The sequence below is a fragment of the Melopsittacus undulatus genome, chromosome 7 (assembly GCF_012275295.1).
Source record: "Melopsittacus undulatus isolate bMelUnd1 chromosome 7, bMelUnd1.mat.Z, whole genome shotgun sequence".
Taxonomy (NCBI): domain Eukaryota; kingdom Metazoa; phylum Chordata; class Aves; order Psittaciformes; family Psittaculidae; genus Melopsittacus; species Melopsittacus undulatus.
In genome coordinates this window covers 29988716-30014919 of record NC_047533.1, presented here as the reverse complement: position 1 = coordinate 30014919, position 26204 = coordinate 29988716, and the positions used below count along the sequence as shown (strand labels likewise).

Below are 26204 nucleotides of genomic sequence, written 5' to 3'. Positions count from 1 at the left end.
ATACTTAGGATCTGCATTTGTGCCCTTGCATTAGGTACAGCTAAGGAATAATGTATGCAGTTCATCATCAGGCTGCACAGTTCAATACCTCCATCCTAGATGAAGCTTTACCTATAAATCCTCCCCCATCTAGCTGCTGTCCAAGATCACCAGGGGAGCTCCGAACAGCGGGACCATACTCATTAGTTTTAGGTATTAGGCCAGCTACTGTGTTCTTTTTAGCTTGTTCTGGATAAGGTTATTTCCTAAAGTGAATTATATATATTATTGATTGTAGGATGGAATGGGAAATTTGAGAGTGACTAAAAAAGGAATACGACTTGAAGGAATATCTGAATTTCTACTTCCATTATACGTGAAAGAAATCCATTCCCGAAAGGTATGTGGTTTTAATCTTTTGTTTCTTAATTTACAGCTAATATAAATTAATTTCTTCAATCTCAAACTACAAAGTTTAATTCTTACACCTCCTAAATTAGCAATCAGTAGAGGTTTGCCTTGAGAATATCTTAACAGTGAAAGCTTCCTTCTTGTCAAAAATTATTTTTTTTTTCTTTTGAAACCTTGCTTGCCTCTGGAAAGAAATGTTTCATCCTACAGAAAGAAGATTCAAAGCATGCATATTTTATACTTCAGATGACCTCAGCACTGGGAATGGAACATTTGATTCTTTATTTGGTGTGAACTCCAGAAACACAGGGTTTGTGATATGTGCAAAACGCAGGGAAATAAAGAATGGGTTTGTATATGCTGAAGATCTTTCTGGTATTGGCTAGTGCAATTTCTGGGGTTTTGTTATTGGGGTTTTTTTTTCTTTTTTTCCTCAGTAGGTATAGGCTATCTTCCTAAATTGCGTAGTATCTTTAGGATTTAATTCTTCAAAGAGAACCATTTTTAATATTGCTTAAGTGCAATTATTTTATCATAAAGCACTAGGTTGTTACAGAGGAAGAAAGAAAATCAAGATACTAGGCATTCAGAAATTAAATGTAGCTTATTTTAACTCATTTATTTTGATTCAGTTATGCTGTTTATATTAATATTTTCAATGGATTAAAAGAAATACTGGAAATTTCTTCAGTTCTTTTTACCATGCAAGTGATCACCTATGATCAGAGTGGAATGTTATTATGGTTTTCAGTCAGTCATTTGCAAAGAATTTTATTGCAAAAATTAACAGGACTGCAGGATATGTTTATCCTAAATGCCTTTGTGGAAAGTTCTGTCTGCTGAAAACTGTCTTTTATGTATATAAAAAAAGTCTCAAGTATATTCAGAAATAAAATTGTGACAGTTTCCCATTTATCTTAGTTCACTCTTGTGTTAATAAGTGTGTGAGGTAGTCTTTGTCCTTTTTTTTCTGTAAAACAGAGTAGTAATATTGTCCTAAGTAATGGAAAATTCTATAATATTTAATTGACCGTATATCCTCCACAATGTTGACTTTTTTATGGAACAGACATTCTTTTACTTTTCAATTCACTATATGTAGCAATGGTTACAAAATTCTGTTCATGATGTTGCTTTTATAATTATATCTAAAAATATTAATAACTAAGACAAATCTATAATAAAACATTTAGTAATTAATTATTTCTAAATAAATGCAAATATCAGCATTCTGAGGGACATGGAAACAGTGGAACAGTCAGTGCATAAGTACATAAATGACCCTTTAAGTACCAAACACTGATACCAAAAGTAAATCAATAAAGCTGAATTCCTCCTTCTAAAATCAGAAAGGCATCTATGAAAGGAAACTTTGGCTGTGAGTTGATTTTTTCCTGCACCACCTTCCCATAGAAAGGTGTGATCACTTCTGAAGCTCTTTAAAATTTTGAAACTCTAGAATTCATTAAATCTTTAATTAAGTCTTTTATCTATACATAAATATTTTAAGGGTTCAGTTAGACTTTAGTGTCTACTACAACATACCATGCCTAAACAATAAACATCTTTAGTATGCATATTCTAATATGCAGACTTTATGAAATTGGTGTAAAATGTACAGGTTGTATAATCTTTCAGGGAGCATACTATTTCTTAAGGGTAGGTTAGTTATGGTTTGTATCTTTTTCTCAGTTCCTTTCTGCATGTGGATGGTGTCTGTTACTGTTCTGTTACTGTATGTGCGAGTTAACGATTTTGGATATTTGCTTGCACAGTGCTTTGTATTGCAGAACACTGGTTCTGGTTAAAGTAAACATGTTTCAAGCGAGTTAATGAGAGACTCAAGTACAGTCCAAATTTTACTTAGAGTTGCTTGGGGGAAAATATACACAGAAATGTAACTACTGTAAGGGAGCAGGATGCAGTCTAGCAGAAGCCTGATGCAAGGTCATGCTAGTCCTGTGAGGCTCATGAAAAACAGATAGACCTGTCAGTAAGCGGCCCCAAACCAGCAGAAGAATAGAGATAGAGCTGATCATTAACTGGACAAAGTATTTAAACTAAACTATTTTTGGTGTCACAGGTCACATTAAACCACTTGTTACCTAAATAAGAAAGTAGAATGTATATAAACTTGGTTCTCATCTTGCAGTGCTTGTGAACTAAGTTCATGTTCCAGTCTTTTGCCAACTTGCACAGTAGTTGTGATAAAGTTTCACTAACTTGTGGTGTATGCAGTTGGGTGTGTCATGAGGGAATGACGAAAAAACCCTCTGGAGCTGTATTAAGCTTTACAGTAGGGATTTGTGATGTCTCTGCATGGTGTTTCCCCAGGCTTGTGGCATCTCCATATGACATTAGTTGTTTTGTCACACTTACCTTGGTGCTGTAGAAATTTAAGAGTGGGCCAGGTCTTCTGAACTCTCATTATAGTCAGCAGAGACCTAGCCACTGCAAACAGTGAATTCTGAAGAACTATCCTAATCACCAGCCATTTTGTATCACTTTGGGTGCTACAGAAAGCAATGATTTTCCACATCTTTTCTTTTGAAGCGATAATGATTAGATACATATGGAGTTAAAATGTACCATGGAATCACAAACTCATTCGTAGCTGATGTCTTTGCAGTCTTTCACATATTGCTTATTTATTTTCTAAAATAATAGTTTACTCTTTAAGCAAAAGAACACAGCCATTGAAGTCACATAATTCTATTGACTCCTGAGATATCTTGAAGCATATTAAATAATAGCATTGAGGAATGAGTCTGTTTCCTCTGAACTGGTGACATGGTTTGTAGAATGGCCTTGTGGGGACCTCTATGTAGAGCTCTCAGTGCTGCAGGTCAGGGCATCACTGCTTTCCCATTAGTCAGCACAAAGCAGAGAAGGACAGGAAGTCCAGTGATATCAGCAGCAGGTATGTTGTATTATGGGTAAGAGGAACAGATGGAGTTCTTACGCATACTCTAGAGCTATCTTTTAGTTAGCTAGATCTGGAGCTGATAAAACGTGTTCATTGGTATGTCAGGGTTCACCTCTGATTCTGATAGTGACCTACTTCTGATAAAAGTCCCAGGCAGTCTGTTGAGTAGCTATGATGAACTGAGCTCTCCACTACTGCAATTCAAATGTGAAGGGTGGCTAGGTTTAATACTGTAAAGTTCACATATGTTTACAAAGGCTAAAATTGCCACTTTTGCCTGCAGTATACCTGGATCCTCAAATAAAATTATTTATGCAGGGTGAAATGCAGACCTTAAACTGCCTTTACCATTGAATCATAGAATCTTTTTGGCTACTTTGGGTTATGAGTCCTGTCTCTGCTCCCTCCCAGCTCCTTGTGCTCCTCCTCATGGGCACAGAGCACAAGAGAATGAAAAGTCCTTGATCAGGGTAAGTGCTACTGACTAAGAACTAAAACATCAGTGTGTTACCAGCATTATTTTCAGACTAAAGCCAAAACACAGCACTGCACGATCTACTAGGAGGAAAAATAATTGTGTCCCAGCTGAAAGCAGGAAAATTCTGTAATACTTTGAGTAAGTCAGTTAGAGAAGAAATAAAATGTCTGGTAATATTTTCTCCTGACAGTATACAATTTTCTGTCAGTAAACTGACTAGTCACTCCTGTTTTGTCTGTAGATGTGTAAATGAGAAGGCTTCTCAGAGGGTGCTGATGGTGACCTTGCTTTTCTTGCTTTGCCCTTTCTACTCTGTTAAGTTAGTGGTGTCTGCAAGCCACAGTTTTCTACACAAAACTCACATTTACGTAAAAAAATGTATTTCTATATTTTCACCAAATTACATAACCATTTGTCAGAACTTGAACTGATACATCAAAACCTGAGCAGATAGGGCTCTTTTGATTCTGAACTGACATCTTTTATATCCCTGAGAAAAGGATATTCTATAACTTCAATTTTCTGAGAGTTTCATTTTGACTATGGCTGGGCTAGCAATATATTTTTGTTCAAGTTGCTAGTCTGAAAACAGTAAGTTTAATCTAGACAATGTTGCATTTTCCATGTTCATATAATTTACATTAATATCATACAAATAAACAATGCAAACTATATTCTTTGTAGTGTACCATTAATGAGATGTATGCAATCAAATAACACATAATGCAATAACCTGAATAATTGCAATATTCCAGTTCTTCGGGATGAGATTTTTTTATCATCCTACTACTGCATCTATACTACTGCATTTGTGAATGGAAACAATCAAGGTACAGTTTTATTAGTTTGTTATATAACAATAAATACAGCTAATGATGCTTTCTTGAGAATGTATTCTGGCTATATTAATCTTTTTCATTTGCACATGCAATACTTAAGGGCTGAAGAAAATGAAATTTTCTCTTTGTTAAATTGTTTCAATTTCAGATAAAATAAGTAAATAATTGTCCCTTAAGCTGGGGGGATTGCTTTGTTTTTTTCTGTACAACTAACAAGGTAAAAAATGTATATTCACTGAACATAGAAAACATGTGTTTGCCAGAGATATCCTTAGAGTGCACAGAAGTTAATGATTCAGTTAAAAGTCATCAGAAAAAGGTCTAGAAAACAAGAAACACTAAATACATATAAACACGAAACTCTTGAGAACTCTGTGCATATCTTTAATTTTCAAAAATGTGATAGCTTGAGAATTAAGAAATTGTAGGTAGTTCTCAAAGCAGAACTTCTCTCAGGTATTCTTTCTCTCCAGATTATCCCGGTGGAGGCTGAATATTCTTCTAAATATATAGCGAATTTTATTTTACTTTGATTCGGATTTGGAAATAAAACAATCTTGACAAAAACATTTCTGCAACAGATTTCTTTTTTCACTGTGTCCCTAAGTGTACACAGTCATTGACATATAATTGATCTTTGTCAATTTCTGCCACCACATTGCAAATATTTAACTTCACGTTTGCGGCTTAGATGCCTTTGTAAGAACCCCACATTCTTTTTCTGACAGAATGCCATGCCTTTGTTGAGCTTCTCTCCCCGATAGGGTTATAAAAAATCAGCATAGGAGATCACATCAAAAGTCTTTCTGAAGTCGAGGAAGGACATCCACTGCTCTTGTGCTTTGAGCCAGTCTGCTCATTATACAAGATGATCAAATCAGGCTCTCCTTGCACCTGACTCATTTTTTTTCATGCTCGTTTTTTTCCTAAATGCCTTCTTTTCCTTCATGTACTTTGCAGTGATTTTCAGGAGGATCTCCTCCATAATCTTCCTTGGAATTGTAGGGCTGTTAGTTTCCAAAGTCTGTCCTCCTTGCAAGATGTTCATAATCTCTTGTAAGATCCTGCAAGTATGTTGTACTTGTTGATTTGGGGGCTGAGGAGGAACACATTTCCCCACCCTCCCCTGAAATATATTCTCCTAAAAATTCAAGGCCAAGTTGTTTGTTATATCCTCTCTTTTTTTTCTGCCTACAACATACCCCATTGTCATACAATAAAACTAGTTTGAAAATCCTGCAGTCCTACAGCTACTGAGGTATATAGGTATCAGAGAAATTGCAATTAGGGAATATCATTGCTCTCACCTTTTTTGTACTGTCAAAAAAGCCACAAATGTACCTAAGAATCAACCACCTTTATTGCTCAGTGTGAAATGCAATGCCTGTTTCTGCAGCTGCATGCCTCAATATTCTCAGATAAAATCTGTAATGCTCCCCAGTTCTTTTCTTCTGGTACGTACTCTTCAGCCTTGCCCTTGAATCACTCAGCTGTCGCTGAGAATAAAGTCATTATTATGGTATAAAGGACTCCTTAAGTAATTTTGGCTCTCAACATGATGTAGTTCCGATGCACTGAAAGTCCAGTGTCACTTTATTGGCTATGAACAAGATATAAGGTTTTCTTAATCACAAGCTTTGCCAAGGGACAAGTCACTCTTATATTTGTTGGTGGTCTCTGTAGGGACTTCCAGTCTGAAATTGAGTTGGCTGTTCTTACTCTTCACTGACAGCTGATAAAAACTTTCATGATTCATGATTTTCTCCTTTATTTGTTATGCTTCAGTGAAACCTGTCATGAGGGTCAGCAGTTGAACAGCCATATATTTTGAATATATATTTTTTCATGTCAACCTGTATTCCTCTTATTATTACTGTGACTTGTTCAGTCAAGGAGGATCTCTGCTTTTTATACTGAACTTTCTGAGTTAATATTAGCCAAGCCTTTTACTTTGATTACAGCTTGAAAAAAATAATGAGTGGCCTATATCCACACAATTTTGCACTAGTCTGAGAGGCTAAATTTGATCTGGGAACACTTCTTCAGAAGGATGTGGTGACATTAATGAAGTGGCAACTGTTTTTCTGGGGTTTGTTGTTGTTTTCAGTATGAATTGCATTTTCACTTTTCTAAGTACTTACTTCATGTAGTACATCTATATTCCACTGGGGCAAATTTCAGTGAAACCGTGTCATGTTTCAGTTTGTAGTTCATCATGTCTTGTGCCTGATCCTAATACTCATTCAAACTGAATTTGATTTGAGCTGATTTAAGTGTATAGCTATATTTTTTTTTTCTCGGAACAACTTTAAAATAATGTAGTTGCAATGTGCAGAGACTAAGCAGTTACTTAAGGAAATCCTGTATGTGCAAAATTAAGAAAGATAGTTATTAAAATTTCCATAGAAAATCTGATCCAAAGCATGAATGTAAAAGCAGATGCCTTGAAAGAGACTTGAAAAAGAAAAAAGTCTATGCCTTAATCTTTTCATGCAGGAATTTACTCATGTTTCATCATGAAGAAAAACATTTATCCTTTGCATTCCATTTTATAAACCTAAGGTAGACCTTACTTTCTGCTCCTCTGTAGAAATCTTAGAACTATGGATGCACAGATAAAACTGAGAGGAAAAAAAAAAAAGGGAGTCATTGCAGGGGAAATTATCCATAGGAGCCGTTAAGCTAATACAATTTTATCTCTCAAACATATGGCTAGTCTGTATTTTGGTTTGAGGATTGCTGAGATAATTTGAAGTGCATTTCTTACAAGTTGGGCAGTGCAATGCCCTCACTTGTGGGTCTTTGGCAGACAAAGACAAGTTTTCCCAAAAAGCATTGTAAACAGCATATTTGTAAGTTAAGAGGAGATCTACTTCATGTTCAAAGACCCAGCATATTAACAGCAAATTAAAAACATGTAATAAAATTATACATCTAATGCTGTTTAGAGTCCCTAACATGGATTTCTGAAGGAGAGATCATGCCTGACCAACTCGACAGTCTTCTACAGCAAAACTTCTAGATTGGTGAATGAAGACAGCTAATATTATTAATCCTATCTTTAGCATGGCCTTTGACCCAGTCTCCCATCATATACTCTTAGACAAGCTGATGATATACACTCTAAAAGGACAGTGAAATGTGCTGACAACTGGCTAAACTGCTGGGCCCAAGGGGTTGTGATCATTGGCATGAAGGTCAGCTGAAGGCCAGTCACTAGTGGTCTGCTCATGGGCTTAGTACTTAGGCCAGTGTTATTTAATCTCTTCATTAATGACCTAGACCTGCACAGTGCACTCTTAGCAAGCTTGCATATGATACTAAATCAGGGGGAGGGGTGTTCAAGTAATTTCTAGAAGCTAAAGAGAACAAGAAAAATAATGAAAGCATTGCAGTTTTAACTATTCAGATTTTAAATTATTTCCAACTCATTAATAATAATACTTTTTTATTTTCCTGTTTCATATCAGATGAATCTCAAAAGTATTAGGGGCAATAATCAATTCAGAACTATAAAGATAACACTTTGAAAATTAATAGAAGAAAGATTATCAAAGTATTCATTTGGAAACAAAAGTTGGCACCCTAAAGTTTTAATGTATAATTTTCAGAAGTGTAAGTTGACTTAAAAAATTAGATTTAGGAAAATTTGTTTCTTATGTTGAAATTAACAGTTTTTTACAGGTGTTTTTGCAGTCTTTTTTACAGTCCTCTTTTACTTGGCCAGCTTTCTGTTTCCTACACTTTGTGTCTTGTATGATGTTTCTCACTTTAAAAAAGCATTTTAAGTCAAATTATATACAGTAGATAAGCCATTAATTATCTGTAAAAAACAAGCACCAATAAAATTCAAACCCCAAATCTGTTTGTTATGCGAAAGGATATGTGAGTGGTCAAATAGACTTTCTGAAAAAGTTTTTCTTTTAATGATATCTGCAATGAAATTATAGAAATTACTTCCAAAGTTCGATGAGAGAGTTAAAAAAATATTTTTTCTACCTATTTATATAATTTAGAACACCTGTATCTGTTTTAAGTTTTGGGCTTTTTTTGTTTGTAATGGTGGTGGGAAATGTTTCCTGCTCTTGTTCTCAGCATTTTTATATTCTATTAGGAAGAGAAATATCTTACTCAAGGAAGAAAAATGCACCAAGAACCAAGTTGGATTTTACTGTGTCATAACCAACAACATTCATGCGTTTTTTTTTTCAAATGGACACTCATATATTTGCGTATTCATGCACAACACTTTAAAATTACTGGGCAGTCTTAAGAATTGGAGTCTTTTATTCTGGATAGCAAACATGCTTTTTGAGTTTATACTATACAGCATTTGTTGTCATAAGAAATATATTATGCTATAAACCTCTAGTTGCAGAAACAACTTGTCACCAGCAATAAAATTTTCTGTTTTGAAAATGCTTTTGCAGAGCATTTTTTGTTTATTTTTTACTATTCCTGAAAGAGTTTTCTATCCATCTAGTACTGTGACTTAGACTTTATGTAGTTCTGAAATCTCACCATCAGTGACTAAAATTTCATATTTTGGTGCTGCCAGATCAATTGCTCAGGAAACTTTCTGAACTTCCATCAGTTTTAGGAAGCAATGTGGCTTCAGCATTATCTGTCATGAAGAAGTATCAAGTTGAAATTAGATGCAAGAAGCGCTACAAACATTTTAATAAGCTAGTATGAATTGCTATAATATTTGTAGGTGCAACAAGTAATGTATTTTTAGAATAAAAACTATCCTTTCCCCTTTTTTAGGCAGTGCAAGAAGCATCAGTTACATTAGATTTGCAATATGTGGTTCATTCAGTCCCTCCTTAAAAAAAGGTAGTTGGAGTAACCATTCTCTATTTTACATGCAAAATAAATAAGTACCACATTTCATCATCTTATGAGTTATGCTCTTGAATCTTTGAAAACATTATTACTCCAAAGCAGTTTCAAATTTATTATTTGAAAAAATAAAATGGAAGCATCAATCATTCCATAAGGACCATGTTTTGACACTGGCCTGCATCCAAGAGTGGTAACACTAACATTAGTTGAAGGCCTTTCTGACATGAAGAGCATCCTCATGAGGTAATTTCATAAAGCCAAACAATTTATATTCTTTTCATTACCAAGTGTACGGTCAGTGACTTTGTTTGAACTCATTTTATTTAAAGATATTAAAATTTCAACTGAAAAATTAACTGAAAACAGTAAGCTGCATTCTAGAAATAAAAAATAGGTCAAAGTTTTACCAAAGTAATGAATTCCATTCTTTAATCCTGCTTCGAACTTTGGATCTAATTATGCTGTCCTTTCTCAAGTGCAGTTTGTTGCTTTTGGTAGATAAAGCATTTTCCACATTCCATTTTTTCCATGTAACATAGCTATGAAATTAGAAATGTCGTTTTCCCATTAAGAATCTGTGAGTCTAAACAAATGAGAAACTGAAGACATTAAGTTTATTTTTCAGACCTTTGGGTCTTGGTATCAACATACTCTGCTGATTTGCAGGTGGCCAAAAAGTTCAATTGTAACCATTTTTTATATCATTAGATATTATCACTTTTTTCAAAAAACCTCAAACTTCTATGGTCTCCTTGAGAGTGTACAGAACTAAATTGCAGTTAATATCTTTATGGATTACCTTCTCTTGCTAAATTAATAATATGTGATGCAGATTAGTTCAGATGAATCAGTGTCTCTTATCTTCTTGAAATAACTGTTCCTAATTTTTTTTAATTGGTGACCTAGTTGATGCATCCCTTTCTTTTTTTTTTGTGTGTGTGTGGTTTGTTTTTGTATCTCTTGTTTGTTATATCTATGCAGTGCACTCACTGAACATCTGAATAAAGGGCATTCTGTGCAATCCTCTTTATATTAGTTTTGGGCCTACTTCTGTCCTAGAAATGCGTGCATAGCAGTGTCTATGTTACATTTCAAAACTCATCCATTGTAGCAATTTGCACTCTAGGCTATAGACACATGAAATGCTTTTATATTAAGTCAGACTTCAGAAGCTCAGTGTTGATCAAACTCTTCTGATTCGCTTTTTTATTTTTTATTTTATTTATTTCTTTTAGAGCTTAGAATTAAACTGCAACAATTTTTTTAAGGTTATAACTGTATTTTTTTTCAGGGATAAATCTCCAAGCTATAAATAACTCAAAAAAGAAAGCCTTAAAACAGTGAACTAGTGCATTGCTCTATGAGGTATTATTATGTCTCATGGACACAAACTAAGGGTAAAGTGTTTTGGTTTTGGGATTTTTGTTGTTGTTGTTTGTTTTATTTTTTTTTTGTTTGGTTGGCTTTGGTTTGGGTTTTATTTTTCATTTTTTAGAAATTCAGTTGGAAATAAATACTCAATACTGCAAGCAAATCAGACTTTGGAGATGTTGGAGTTCATGGATGGGATTGGGATAAAGAAAAATCACAAGGAAAGGAAAAGTCTTATAATGGAAGCAGCTGAGCAATTTAGCATCCTGTACTGGAATTAGTAATTATGGTTTCAGCATTATGATTGTAAAACAACAGCTGGATATGTACAGTGAAGTTGGCTCCTGGGCTTCAGCCAGAGGCTCATTTATATCTTCATCTGAATTCAAATCAGTTGCTCTGCTAAGGAAGTAACGGTAGTTCACAAAATTTCTTAATTTAGGGTGGCAATCTGTCATGCACAATTCTGCAAGAGCTACTACAGTATATACTCTTGCTGAAGTCTTTGCAAGTGTAAGTGGTAAGTGGCATGGGTTTAGGTTGGTGATGGGGAATTTTCTTTTGTTCTGAAGCCTAAGTAATTTTTTAAAATAGAAAGTTATTGTGCATAATTCTTGTTAATTAAAGTGAAATATACGTTGATACTTGCCACTGTGGTTGTGATTTACATGAAGGATGCCACAATCTGTTTCAGTAGAAATTAAAATTGGAGTTTACACTGAATACAGAATGGCTAGAAAGGTTCTCCCCCACCCCTCTTGCCAGATTAATATATAAATACATGGTTTGGGCAAGCTTCATTTTTGTCTCTGAGTTTCTCCATCACTGTCCACCCAAACAGAATATTCCTATAAATCTATGGTTTCTCTTTCTGACTAAACTACGTAACTACAAAATCGCAGAAGGAAAGTGCTTCATATCTTTTTTTTTGGTGTTGTTGTTATCCTAATAAAATGTAGGCATTTAGGAATGTCAGTTAAGTCTCCTGACAAGCTGAGCCAAAATGCACAGAAAATGCAGAAAGTGGATCAGCTTTTTGCAGGAGCAAGTACTGTACATTCTACACATACCACAGAGTGTTCTTTTAAGATGTACATTCTGCTTCTCTATAGATATTAGCATGCAGTAGTTTTTTTTTTTTAAATGCTGTGGTTCAGATTGAATAGTATACTAATTTTGGGAGCAGCTTCATTGATTCTTCATCATGAATAAGGGCAATATAATTTTGTTCTTGTGAAAGTGAGGAAAATGTGTTAGTGTATGAATTGGTAGAATTCCTATACTGCACAGATAAGCTGCTGATGCAAGAAAGAAGTGATGCTTCTTATATTGAATGGTGGTGATTGAATACTAGGGAAAAATTAAAATAAGCTTGTGGAAAAGACAGGTATGTTGCAGGAGGAGGAGAATAATGTTTATACTTAGCTGTGGCACTTACTATTCCTTTTTATTTCCTCAGAGTTTTTTTGCCATAAGTTGAAAAAGAATAGCTTGAAACATTTCAGAAGTTTTCACACACAAAACACACAAAATTGATATGAATATCTGAAATATTGTCAATAGAGTCTGCAAGAGGCCATGTTTATATTCTTCCAATTGAAGACTACATTTTTTTCTTCACTTCATACCTTGGTCTTAGGCATTTATCAATTTCACTTCACAGAGTCAGAGGAGCATTAAGAAAACTGTTCTTAACTACAGATAGAGTTGATGTAAGGATTTGTGTATTTCTGGCTATTTGTTTTGTAACTTTCTGAGGTTTCCAATGATTTATTGGTCTGGGTTTTTATCTGTGGATTTCAGCAACTTGGTGTAATTGCCTATCAAAAAATTGGAAGATGTACCTGGTAAGCATGGCACAGATGCTTTATGGGTGAATTCAAGTAATATAAATCAGCATCTAATGAGTCATTCTATATAGAACTCCTTGTTGCATGTGTACATTTCTGTAACAGTGACAGGCATAAATCTGTTTTTTTGGCCTTGAATTTAGCAATTAGAAGATGATGTTTATGTACATAGAATCACAGAATCATAGAACAGTTAGGGTTGGAAAGGACATTAAGGTCATCTAGTTCCAACCCCCCTGCCATGGGCAGGGGCACCTCACACTAGTTTGCCGATGACACCAAGCTGTGTGGTTCTGTTGATACGCTAGAGGGAAGAAATGCCATTCAGAGGGACCTTGACATGCTTGTGAGGTGGGCTGATGCCAACCTCATGAAGTTTAACCATGACAAGTGCAAGGTCCTACACCTGGGTGGGAGCAATCCCAGGCACAGCTACAGGTTGGGCAAAAAGGAAATTCATGGTAGTCCTGCGGAGAAGGACTTGGGGGTGTTAGTCGATGAGAAAATGAACATGAGCCAGCTTCAGTGTACACTCACAGCCCAGAAAGCCAACCGTATCCTGGGGAGCATCAAGAGGAGTGTGACCATCAGGTCAAAGGAGGTGATCCTGCCCCTCTACTCTGCTCTCGTGAGACCTCACTTGGAGTATTGTGTGCAGTTCTGGTGTCCTCAACATAAAAAGGACATAGTACTGTTAGAACAAGTCCAGAGGAGGGCCACGCGGATGATCAGGGGACTGGAGCACCTCCCATATGAAGACAGGCTGAGAAAGTTGGAGCTGTTCAGCCTGGAGAAGAGAAGGCTGCGTGGAGACCTCATAGCAGCCTTCCAGTACCTGAAGGCAGCTTATAAGGATGCTGGGGAGGGACTCTGCATTAGGGACTGTAGTGATAGGACAAGGGGTAATGGGTTAAAACTTAAACAAGGGAAGGTTAGATTAGATAGAAGGGATAAATTCTTTACTGTAAAGGGTGGTGAGGTACTGGAATGGGTTGCCCAGGGAGGTTGTGAATGCTCCATCCCTGGCAGTGTTCAAGACCAGGTTGGATGAAGCCTTGGGTGATATGGTTTAGTGTGAGGTGTCCCTGCCCATGGCAGGGGGGTTGGAACTAGATGATCTTGAGGTCCTTTCCAATCCTAACTATTCTATGATTCTATGATTCTATGTCACCCAAGGCTCTGTCCAGCCTGGCCTTGAACACTGACAGGGATGGAGCATTCACAACTTCCTTGGGCAACCCATTCCAGTGCCTCACCACCCTCTACAGTAAAGAATTTATCCCTTCTATCCAATCTAACCTTCCCTTGTTTAAGTTTTAACCCATTACCCCTTGTCCTATCACTACAGTCCCTAATGCAGAGTCCCTCCCCAGCATCCTTATAAGCTGCCTTCAGGTACTGGAAGGCTGCTATGAGGTCTCCACACAGCCTTCTCTTCTCCAGGCTGAACAGCCCCAACTTTCTCATCCTATCTTCATATGGGAGGTGCTCCAGTCCCCTGATCATCCGCGTGGCCCTCCTCTGGACTTGTTCCAACAGTTCTATGTCCTTTTTATGTTGAGGACACCAGAACTGCACACAATACTCCAAGTGAGGTCTCACGAGAGCAGAGTAGAGGGGCTGGATCACCTCCTTTGATGTGCTGGTCACGCTCCTTTTGATGCAGCCCAGGATACATCTGTAGGACTTAGCTTCTCCACCCAGTTTTCTGTTCAGGGACTGTTTATTTTGCATGTGTCTCAGTGCAGTGAGAAGCAGGGGGGCACAAAACACCTCCTTGTCCCCCATGTATCATCTCAGTTTCTGCATAGTAGACACCTAAGTACATACATACTACAGATACCTGGTATACATGACATTGGGCCAGGACCACAAGGTGTACTGCATAACTGAAGAGGAGAGGCAAATGCATCCAGCATGATATAGCCTTGCTGTTAAGTTGCCTTCCATTTGAATGAACCAAGTTCAAACTTGGAACACAGTGAGTAGAGGAAATAAATGTAAACCAAGCCTTAACTGTGAGTGAGTCCAAGCTACAATCTAACACATACCTTAGCTTTAGGCTGAAAAGACCTTCCTGCCTAGGCAAAAGATTTCAAAGCTCTTCAGTTCTCCTAACACAGTAATGAAGTTATCCTTTGTGAGGTACATAGAGACACTTGCTTCAGACTGAGATTACCAATTTCTTCTGTGTGGATTTGTGTTGAAATGATAAGGCACATATAATTGTACACTTGGCTCAAATTCTACTTCATGTTCAAAAGTTTTGCTGTTGCGTCACTAATCCATTAAAGCAAACCTCTCCTAGAGCAAATAGCTAAAAAAAAAAAAAATAATTTTCTTTTAATTGGGAATGAAGGTTCAGTAGACATTTTTACCATTATTTTGATGTTCTACAGATTTGTGATTTTTAATAGTTTTGCTATAGTAATTTAGTCATATTTTTTTAAATTAAAACAAACATTTTAATGATTTTTTTACTTCTTTTGAATAGTCCAATTTAACGTTTGTTCTTGAAGATGAAGGTGAATGACTCACTTTCTCAGCAGCTGGGTCCGGTCTCTCAGAATACCATCTTCATCTTAAAGTCCTTTTCATATGCAGTTCTACCTCTTTAAAACAGAACCTCCTCTGATCCCTATATCGCATTTAGCATTTCAGTTTTCATCGAGATGTGCTTTTGAAGTGCCTTTCTTGATCCTCTCCAAATACTGTCTTTTGCTACATGGTATAGCATTGTCTTTCAGCATGCAAAACTGGTCCTCAGCACTGCAAGTTTCATTGTAAAAGTCTATTCTATTTCAATCATGTTGTAATTATAATCAATTTTTCAGTTCCAGTAATCAAGCTATTTCCCTTCTTTTGCTTCCATTTCCTTAAAATGAAGCCAAGAGCCCTGCAAGTTTGTCAGTCCACCTGAAGGTTCAAGGAGAAGGCTTAATTAATGCTTTCAGCTGTGATAGAGAAAATGCATTCTTCTCACATACATTTGGATAGATCTCTATGGTTAAACTAAAGTAAATCTGATAAATCTGTAAAGACTGAAATTTCAAAATCGAAATTGTAAGAGAAATGTAATGAGAAATTGTAATGAGAAATCATCCTGAGGATAAACAAGTTTCTTTGGTTTTTGACCTCTAAGTCCATTAGTTTCTTACAGATTTTAATTATATCAGACTTCGAATATCTAGTCTTTTTACTTGTAATCCTATTTTACTTTCCCATGCAGATAAAAAAATATTTTAACTAAGTTTCAATGGGAAGGGAATCTCTATAGAGCTGGAATCCAGTTCTCCATATGCATATGACTTTTGACAAATTTTCAGAAATACCTTTATGTCTTCAGAATTTTAACTTTTTTTTTTTAATTGTACTAATGAGAGAACCCTTTTGATTCATTTAGGTTTTGATGATGAATCCTATTTTTGTGGACACAGTGGTTTTATATGAGCAATTATTTTTTTTCACATGGTTCCTCCTAAGCAGTTAAACTTATATATGCTATAGGTGCTTGTGTGTGCTAGGCCTCTACCTGAGCAAGCTTTAATCAGTCTTCATTCAGTATCTTGGAAGAATCTGTATTAATTCAATGTTTTACTTTCCCTTGTTTTCTATCAAACAGAAATGCCATTCTAAACTGTATGCGATTTTTGTTATAATTTGTGAATAAAAATGTGTTAATAAAAATAAATTATTATTGCACAGAGCTGGGAAACTCAACAAGTATCTTCCTAACCTTTTGCATGTTCTGGTCTTCTGCCTTAAGGCAAGGGTGAAGTGTAAAGTTGGTAAGACACTTTGACAGTAAATAAATTTACGTTATTTAGAGTGAGATAAGCCTTTAGAAGTAAAAAATTGCTTCAAACAATTTCTCTCCCCCCAGCACCTTCATATTTCATACAGCTTCTGAGAATAGAGAGTAATATTTTTAGGAGTTACGTGAGTGCTTAGAATTTAGACTTTTATTAATTTTGTGTCATTTGTTTTTTGTACCACAGTGAATACAAAGGTTAGGAGTATCATAGCCAGGATAATTTTTTTTATTTTTAGAGGTCAATAGATTTTTCCAGGATTTCAGACAAGATGGTCCCTGCACCTCATTTCCAATCTGCAAATCAGGCCTTATAACACTTTCCTATCTCAAAGAAGTTTATACAGGCTAGATATTTTAAAAGATCATGTGTGTTGTTAAATGATATAAGCAAATAAGAGCATCAGGGCATGATAGTATTACTACAAAGTACAGAAGTATTGCATTTTTATGCTGTATCAAGCATACTGAGATCAGTCATTAATATTCAGTGCCCTCAGTTACTATTGCAATTAGTATTTTGCTTCCTGTCTGGAAGATCAAGCTTATAGGCATCATTCTAAGCTCATCCTTCTCTTATAATTTATTTCCTGTGTGTTTTGAGACTGATGAGCTATAAATTGCTCATGAGATGTGATGTTTTTTTCTAATCAGAAGCTATAAACAGTAGAGCCTGACAGTATTTTATTTCTTTACTAAACTGTTTTGTTAATGAGGTTACCAATAAAATTTCCCCATTAAAAAATGAAACTAATAATGTTGTTGCTCCTGATTGGAAAGGAAGGATAAGCAGTTTTATTATGAATTGTTTCTAACAAATATCTTAATCCTTTGAGATGCTTTGAGGGTAGGAGTGCTAACACTAGAAACAGAGCAGCAGCTCTGTCAAGGTAAGATTGAAAAACAGGAAGATTCAGTTCATCCTGCTAGTCTCAAATGTGTCCTTCCACAACAGTGCAAGTGAGCTCTGACTCTCAGCAAATAGTATTTATAGAATCATAATACAATATTTCTTACAAAAATTTATTATAAATGCAACATCACATCCTATAACATTTTCACAGGCCTGATGCTCACTACATTTTTTTTTTCTTGCTCCCTTTCAAAAGTGAATAAAGTTTGATCATAAAGAATGTTCTGCGTACCATGTTCTGAGCAACTGAAGGTGTCATTGATTTACTGGAGCCAGGCAATTTGTTAATTGCTTTCCCCACTCTATGAATTGTTATTTTTATTATATCCTTCATGAAAATGGATCTTTATCCTCTGCAACAGTAGAAAGCAGGTTCCAGGAAATTTTCTCTTTCCATGATTATTCTTGACAAAAAACATAATGGATTGGCATACAAGCCCATGTGACAGTGAAATCCATGACATTTCAAGCAGATACAATGTTGAACACAAAATGTCCAATGTAATTTGTATGCTAAAAAGTGTAGTGCTAAAAGTATCTGAAGTCTGATTCCCCAATGTGCATACAGTGTAAGTGAAATAACTATCAATCTAAACTTACATATTTGTGAGTGACTTCTGTGGTTCAGGTTAAGAAGTTAAGTGGTTACTTCACATTATCTGTAAAGTTGAATTATTCATAAAGGTTGGTATAATCAGGTGAGATATTTAAATACAGTAGAAGTGTAATTTAGTAGAGCAAAAATAGTATAAGTTTTTTTTCATGAAAAATTTATTGTTGTGCTCCATGTCTCATCTCTTTCAATAGCCTCAATGCTCAGTGGTCATCTCTCAAACTTTAAGTATCTCACACTCCTACTATCTTGTGCAAATTACATATTATTCTGAGAAACTCCTGTCTTTAGAATCTTACAGGAAATTCTAGTCATGGTTCATAATGATTTCCTCCCTTTCCTACCCCATTAGGACACACTGAAAATGCAATTAAAAGAATAGGAAATCAAGTGCCAACCTTGAGCTATTAGTTTTACTCTGGCTGAAAGGCATTAATTGAATTGAAATAGCCCAGCAAATGGACCAAACTACAATATCAGCAATTTAGAAAATGTCTATGAAACCTGAGGTGTCTCTGCTAGTGGGGCAGATAAATATGTTGAAAATCTTGTGAGAAAGAAATCTTGTTTTTTCTATATCAACTGTATAAAATAGCAAATCGTCCTTTCGTTAAAATCTTTGGGAACTTGATTTTACTTGAACAAAATAAGGATTCAGTTTGAAATATTTTAATTTTATATATTTAATGTTACTCACTCCCAATCAAATCCTGACAGATCTAGATATGGTCAGTTTAAAACTTCATAGCAGTAAATATAGTGGAAGTATATGTGTTATGTTTCTGGTAATATGACAGATTTTCTAAGGACTTGCAGAAGTTAGCTGTGCTTATGGTTGCATGTCCTGGTAGGAAGGAATTAGGAAACATTCTTAGAGTTTATCTCCTAATAATTAGATTTCTACTCAGTCATATCTGTTTTACAGTATGCAACTAAAATAGCAAATAGGGGAATTTGTGGGTTTTTTTTTCTTTGTGTTAAGGATTTTTTTTTTGCTTGTGGTTTGGGTTTATTGGTTGGGTTTTGTTTGGTTACTTTTGATTGATTGCTTTTTGGGTTTGTTTTTTCTTTTGATAAGTAGTAATATGTACCAACAGCATTCTTCAGTAGATTTGCTAATTCTGTAGTTCCTCAAGGATTTTAGAATAAAGAAGCGTTTCTGGAGAAAGCAGGAAATAAAGGGTAAGGCTTATATTTTGGTCAACAGACAATTGCTATTAGGTACTTAGGTTTTGACATCAGTCCATAATAGATCTGGATTGCATCATCCTTTGTAAATGAAAATTAGTTATTTTCCATAGATGTAAGATAGATGTAAGTTTAGGATAAACTAATTTTTGAAACTTAACAGAAAATACCAGATGGAAGATGCCAAAAAAAATTTAATTATCATAAAATTAACTTTCAATGCCCTTGAGCACAACTATTACCATTGTAGTTAATGCTAATAACTGATTTGCTGTACTATTTTTCTTTCTCTGGTATTGTCCAATAAAGAAACCTTAAGAATGAGTCACTGAAATATATGTAATATTTAATTATTATGCTTCTTTAGTCTTCCCGATTTCTGCCATTTAATGAGTTGATTCAGAACTGACAATATGAAGATTTAGATAACTTGTTTATTTTTTTAAAATGCATTATCTATTGAAGCAGTAGGTGTTCTGTTTCCTTGTGATAATCTCTAATTCTTTCTTAAAGTATGTGGTCTGCTGTGTATCCTAGTAATTCTCTTAGGTCAATTATTTGTTTTGTGAAAACACCTGAACATCCCCCCGCAAAAAAAAAAAAAAAAAAAAAAAAAAAAAACCAAATCCAAACCCAAACAGACAAAATCTTAATAGTTTTAAATTTGTTAACATTGTGCTTTCTTAGCTAACTTTGGTTAATGTATTGGAACAGAAGTGGAAGAGAACCCCAAATATTCTTTCAGTGTATTATGCATTATAGTCTTGATTCTTTTTCCACTTAAATCAACTACAAAACTCTCAGTAGTTTATTTAGTTTAGCTCCCATCAGAAATAGGTAGTTTCAAATCACTGGTTTAGTTTTAAAATGTTTTTAATTAATATTGTTTTTAAATCTGTAAAATGGGATTTCTGTATAAGTTAGGTTTTTATCAGACTCTGACAGAGCACATCTAAATCAGAAGGTGTTAACTCTGAAGTACACTGATAGTAATATCAACAGTTTAAATTGTCAGATATTTTTTTTCTCTTGATGGTTTATTTTGATTGAAAGTATTCCAGATGCGACTCCACTGATGGAGATGAGAAATTCAGCTATCAGCCCAACAGCTTCAACCTCCAACTTCTCCAACTTCTCTGATCTAACTGATTTATTGTTAAAAAATTTATATCAGTGGAAAAAAATGAAAGTGCACTGATACCATAAAAAGCTTTTTTTTCTTTTTATCAGCCTAATAATTGAGAAGAACAGTTCTGATTTTAATTTGCATTTTCATATTTAATTTAGAAAAGGTTATTCTTAATTATAGCATATCCTGCAATGGGATTTCACCTGCTGCACCAAAGTGCAATTGTAACCAGCAGCCTTTACTTAGTAATATAATATAGATTTGTGTGATTGTGCTGGGCTTTACCTAGGTCCTTAGTAATTTAATGTTGAATACTACCTGAAACAAGGTCAGTAGCTAGCAGCTTTTAAAGATTTACTGAACTGTAGAAGTGGTACACTTTAAACATGCTAGCCTTCTTCAGATACTGCATCTTCTTAACTTTGATCACAGGAAAAAAAAATGAATCTCAAACACATTTAAGCTCATATTTTGAAAATGGTTGAAATGTGTCCAAACCTGTCTGATTTGTGTAATTCAAACTCATTATCTCTGTTATTTTACTTAGTTACTCTGCCTTTTTGCAAATACACTTTATTATATGGGTTTAAACTTAAACAAGGGAAGTTCAGGTAAGACATAAGTAAGAAGTTCTTTACGGTGAGGGTGGTGAGGCACTGGAATGGGTTGCTTGAAGAAGTGGCAAATGTTCTATTCTTGGCAGTGTTTAAGACCAGGTTGGACAGAGCCTTGGGCAACATGTGTGGCATCCCTGCCAAGGTGGTTGCAACTAGATAAGCTTAAGGTCCTTTCTAACCCAAACCATTCTATTATTATAGCATAATCAAATTTCAGAGGGCTGCTGTTTCCACAGCAGAGTGCACATTACATACCAAGTCTTTAGAAATGCTTCTTCCCTATTTTTTATCTGTATTTGTGAAGGATGGCAGAGACAATCAAAACAGCAGTTAAGATGAATTTGTCTTTTGTTGACATAGAAGAAATGCTCAGAAATATTTTGTGGTATTTCAAAGCTGGCACAAGTAGTGTTTATAGTAGATAACTAGCTGATCATCAACATCTTTTCTCTAGTTGACCTAAATGCAATCAAAAAACCACCAAATTCTGTTGTAAGAACTATAGTCAATTAACATTAACTTGCAAGTAACTTTTGGTTCCTTTACCAGAGATTTTAAAATTGTTCATAACATTTCCTGTGAGACCCCACCTTGAGTACTGCATTCAGCTCGGGGGACAGCACAAGAGAGACGTGAACCTGCTCAAGCAAGTTCACAGGAGGATCATGAAGGTTATTCAAGGGGTGGAGCACCGCTCCTATGAGACAGACTAAGAGAGACAGGCTTATTCAGCTTGGAAAAATGAGGCTTTAGGGAGACCTTCCAGTAACTAAGAGGGGCCTACAAGAAATCTGGAGAGGGACTTTTTACAAGGACATGTAGTGACAGGACAAAGGGGAATGGCTTTAAACTGAAAGATTTAGACAAGATATAAGAAGTTCTTCATTATGTGGGTGGTGAGATATTGGAACAGGTTGCCCAGAGAAGCTGTGGGTGGCCCATCCCTGGAAGAGTTGAAGACCAGCCTGGCTGTGGCTTGGAGAAACCTGATCAAGTGGACGGTGTCTTTGCCCATGTAAGGGAGGTTGGAACCAGTTTATCTTTAAGGTCCCTTCCAACCCAAACCATTCTATGGTTCTATGATTTTATTAATATGAATGACATTGATCAATCCTGGATTTTTGTATTCTAATAGCATATTTTTGTAAGGCAAATTTTCCCTGATATTTTAGCTTCAAATTGTCTTTTTAAGTTATTTTCAGACTTTAATGTCTAAAAGCAACATATCATGCTGTAGAATGTAGGCATTTCTGTTTTCTCACCCATCTAATGCTACTGTCTTACCTGTCCAGCAACCAATAATGATTTGAGTCTGCATAATTTATACTTAAGTAATAACATTTATCTTTACTAGCTTTTATATATAATAACTAGTGTGGAACACAGTGGTTTTGTAGAACTGCTGTGATTTTGTAGTGATTTTCTGATATATCTCAGTTTGTCCTTTTGAATTCTGTCTTATCACATAAGTCTTGTTCTTTTCAAGTTGTCCTTGTTTTAATGAATTAAAAGAAATGAAAGAAAATGAAATGTTGATGGCTATACACAGTATTAGTGAGAGTGACAGAAACCCTAGAATACGAAGGATGTGTAGGACTGACTCATCTTCACTCCAGACATGGTTCTCAGGTGATTAAATGTGCTTCCTTGTAACACTGGAAAATATTTAAATTTTCTCATCTGAATGTTGTACTGTTTGTACGAAACATGACCCTCAGTGATGCTAATTCTCTCCTGTCTGAGAAATTACTACTATTCACAGACTGTTTGTGTGCTTCAACCTGGAAGGATTTGATTTGTGTTTGCTTTTCCTAAGTGTAGAAAGCAGTAGTTTATTTAGCTGAGTCAGATGGTATCACTTAAAAATTTTTAAAATTTATCCATATTTTCTATATGTAGGGGGAAGGGGAACAAATGGGGGGTCTTCAAGGAATAATTGTCTTTTTACAGTTCATACAAACCCTTACATTGCCATTGAACTTACCAAATACAGTTTCCAGTCTTTGATATGAAATAAGCAAGTAGGTCTAATCATAATCCTAAACCCCCAAACAGTATATTCTTACCACATGAAAATGGTGCCTCATCCTGATACCCTGCAAAGAGAGTCTGTCTCAAGCAGAATAGATCTGTGGTTGTGTCAGTGTCTGCTCACAGTATGGTGTCCTGTGAGGTAAAGGATTTATGCTGAGAAATTCTGAACAGACTTTAAATAACCAGCAGTTTGTTTTCTCTAGGACTGAATTTTGCAGAGCAGTCAGAGGTTTCAAAGCATTTTGGGAACAGCACCACTTTTTCAGCTGACAAATAAACAAGCAAATCCAGACTAGGTACAGTCAGGAATAGAACTGGCAGGTTTTATTTGAGGGAGGATGAACAGAAAGGAGGATATAGAAACTTGGATTTAAAAAAAAAAAAAATCTTAGACAAGTTTCTTATTTTTTTGGCAAATATATTTAGAATCCAGTCTTTTCTGGTTTAATAGTGTGTGATTCTGGAGAAGGAAAATGCATAAAAAATCTGCCCCCATGGCAAGGGGGTTGGAACTAGATGATCTTAAGGTCCTTTCCAACCCTAACTATTCCATGATTCTATAATTCTATGTTGGTTTAAAGTTTCACAAGCCATGATGATTTGACGGCTTTATCATGTTTTGACTTCACTATGTCAATGCTATTTCACTTTTTTAGTTTGACTTCCAAGTTATATAGGTAAAAAAAACATAATGAGAAAAGATTTCTGTACATTTCATTATACAAAATCATACCTAATTTAACAAGGTCATTCTCAGGGGTAGAGCTCAGTTTCTCAGTTCAATTTCTACTGCTTGAGCAAAAGAATTAAATGATACATGTAATAAGCTTCTGACCTTTCTGTAGACCTGCTGGTAGACACAGATAGCAAAAGCTGTATAGCAGTGTATTTTCTGGTAGTTTGATGACTGCAGTAGCACATAGACTCTAGAATATTGGGTTCTATTTCATATTTCAGAAGGAAGGTATTTAGAGGTCAGAAGTCCTCTGTTACCTCACATCTTCTAGTACCATCCATCCTTGAAGCAGATTTCTTCCTCAGCCAGGCCAAACTCTGCTGTAAGTGATAGTTTTGGATTTTATTTTGTGTATTTCTGTAATATCAAGTTTTTGCTAATTTTAACAGAAATTGTGTGTCTTAAGCTTCAAATATTTTCTCTCAATAATAACAAAATGAGAATACTACTTTTGTAATCTTGATTCAGGCAGCTTCTTCTTTCTTTCCCCAGTACAATTATTCCAAAGCCAAACATATGTAGAGGGCTTCTTCATTTTTTGGTGTTTTTTTTTAAATTTTCCCCCTCAGAATTTTCAAAAGAGGGAAGACTGTAGTAGAGATTTCCTTAAGTTGCCTATCCTTTCCCAAGGGCCTGCTGATAACACCAAGAGATGAACCCCTGGGTGAACACCTTCTGTTCACATCCTTAGTGGAAGAACATCTGCTAATGGGAGTGTTACCCAGGGATTTTAGAGTATTATCTAGTCAACACGGGCTAGATGTCTCGATGTTTGGAGTTCACAATAAAGATAGTGTATGTATGTTTACCAGACATTGCTAAGTTCATTAGCTTATTTGGATATGTACCTGCACCCTTCTTCCCCCAGGAGTGGAAGTGCAAGCAGGTGGTTTGCTGCAATTTTAATTATGACTCTTTCATCTGTCATGCTCCTCAAAAAACAAGGGTATGCTTTGATGACCAAGAACAGTAGGGAACTATACTGTCATATAACTTATATATTGATCACAGTTTTAAATATTGGCTGGTTAAATAAATAAAGTTCTTTTTATAAAAGAGAAAAGCTACGAGGTTAATCATTTGAAGCTTGAAATTAGAATCATAGAATTATGGAATAGTTAGGGTTGGAAAGGATGTTAAGGTCACCTAGTTCCAACCCCCCTGCCATGGGCAGGGACAACTCACACTAAACCATGTCACCCAAGGCTCTGTCCAACCTGGCCTTGAACACTGACAGGGATGGAGCATTCACAAATTCCTTGAGCAACCCATTCCAGTGCCTCACCACCCTTTACAGTAAAGAATTTATCCCTTCTATCCAATCTAACCTTCCCCTGTTTAAGTTTTAACCCATTAACCCTTGTCCTATCACTACAGTCCCTAATGCAAAGTCCCTCCCCAGCATCCTTATAAGCTGCCTTCAGGTACTGGAAGGCTGCTATGAGGTCTCCATGCAGCCTTCTCTTCTTCAGGATGGACAGACCCAGCTTTCCCAGGGAGAGTTAATGATGTCCATAGTGGTATTAATTTCCCTTCTTCTTCCTTCTTTGCAGTTTTCTTTTTCTCATTCTATTCCATGCTTCCAAAGTATAGACTTAGAAGTCTACTAAACTGGCTTATGTTGAGGGGTTGTAGTGACCTCCATGAGGCAAGCTTTTGCAACTAGTGGTGCTCCATTGTCATTCACCACTTCAGTAGCTTTCAAGAAATTGCTTTATTCTATAGATAGGTTCCATTTGTCTGCATGTAAGAAAAATCTATGGGGAAGTCCTCCAGGATATTTTTTTTTGAGAATCCCAGCCCTTAAAGGATTGGTCTCATCAGTATTTCAATCATATATTATTCCTAATCCGTATAAACACTGTCCCAGTGGTACTTGAGCTTGTCTTGGAAGACTTGAACAGTCATCACAATGACATATTTTGCAAAATGCTGTCCTTCCAGGTCAGTGCACGTATCAGTTGGAACAGATCCCAAGCCACAGAGCAACCCACAAATGCCCTCAGTGGGACATTGATTCTTTTTGAATAGGTGCTGAGAAAGAAGAACGTGAAAGCAGCACGTCTATGCTTTCCCCTATTTTTTGGCCTTTTATTTGAATGACTAAACTAAAAAGGGAAATTTGCCTCTGCTGGGCTGATCACCACAGTATCCCAAGATTATTGGATACTTGGAGCATAAGCACATTAACTTTATCTGATATATCAATGTCAACACATATTTAGAACTGCAGTGCATTTGCTAAAGGGGGCAGTTTATTCATTCCATGGCAGTAGAAATCCTTCCTGTTTCTTCCTAAGATCATCCAACCATTATTTCTCTGATTCTACAATGCAACCAGACAATTAATGTAAATTCGTGGTGGACCACAATGCTTCTTTTCTAGGACTTTAGCCAGTTAACACTTCTCATTTTTCTCCAACAGACAGCTAGTGAGTACTGCTGACTACTGGATTAAGTATTT

At 35.7% G+C, this 26204-nt stretch overlaps 1 protein-coding gene across 2 annotated transcripts in view; it reads left to right on the top strand.

The window, feature by feature from the left end:
* The window catches only part of SGCZ (sarcoglycan zeta), a 207917-nt gene that overhangs the window by 79469 nt on the left and 102244 nt on the right, over window positions 1–26204 (top strand). For both annotated transcript variants that reach the window (XM_034064861.1, XM_005149070.3), the window contains exon 2: window positions 278–379. In XM_034064861.1, the coding sequence (XP_033920752.1) occupies window positions 278–379 (102 nt within the window). The remainder of the gene's footprint in view (window positions 1–277; window positions 380–26204) is intronic.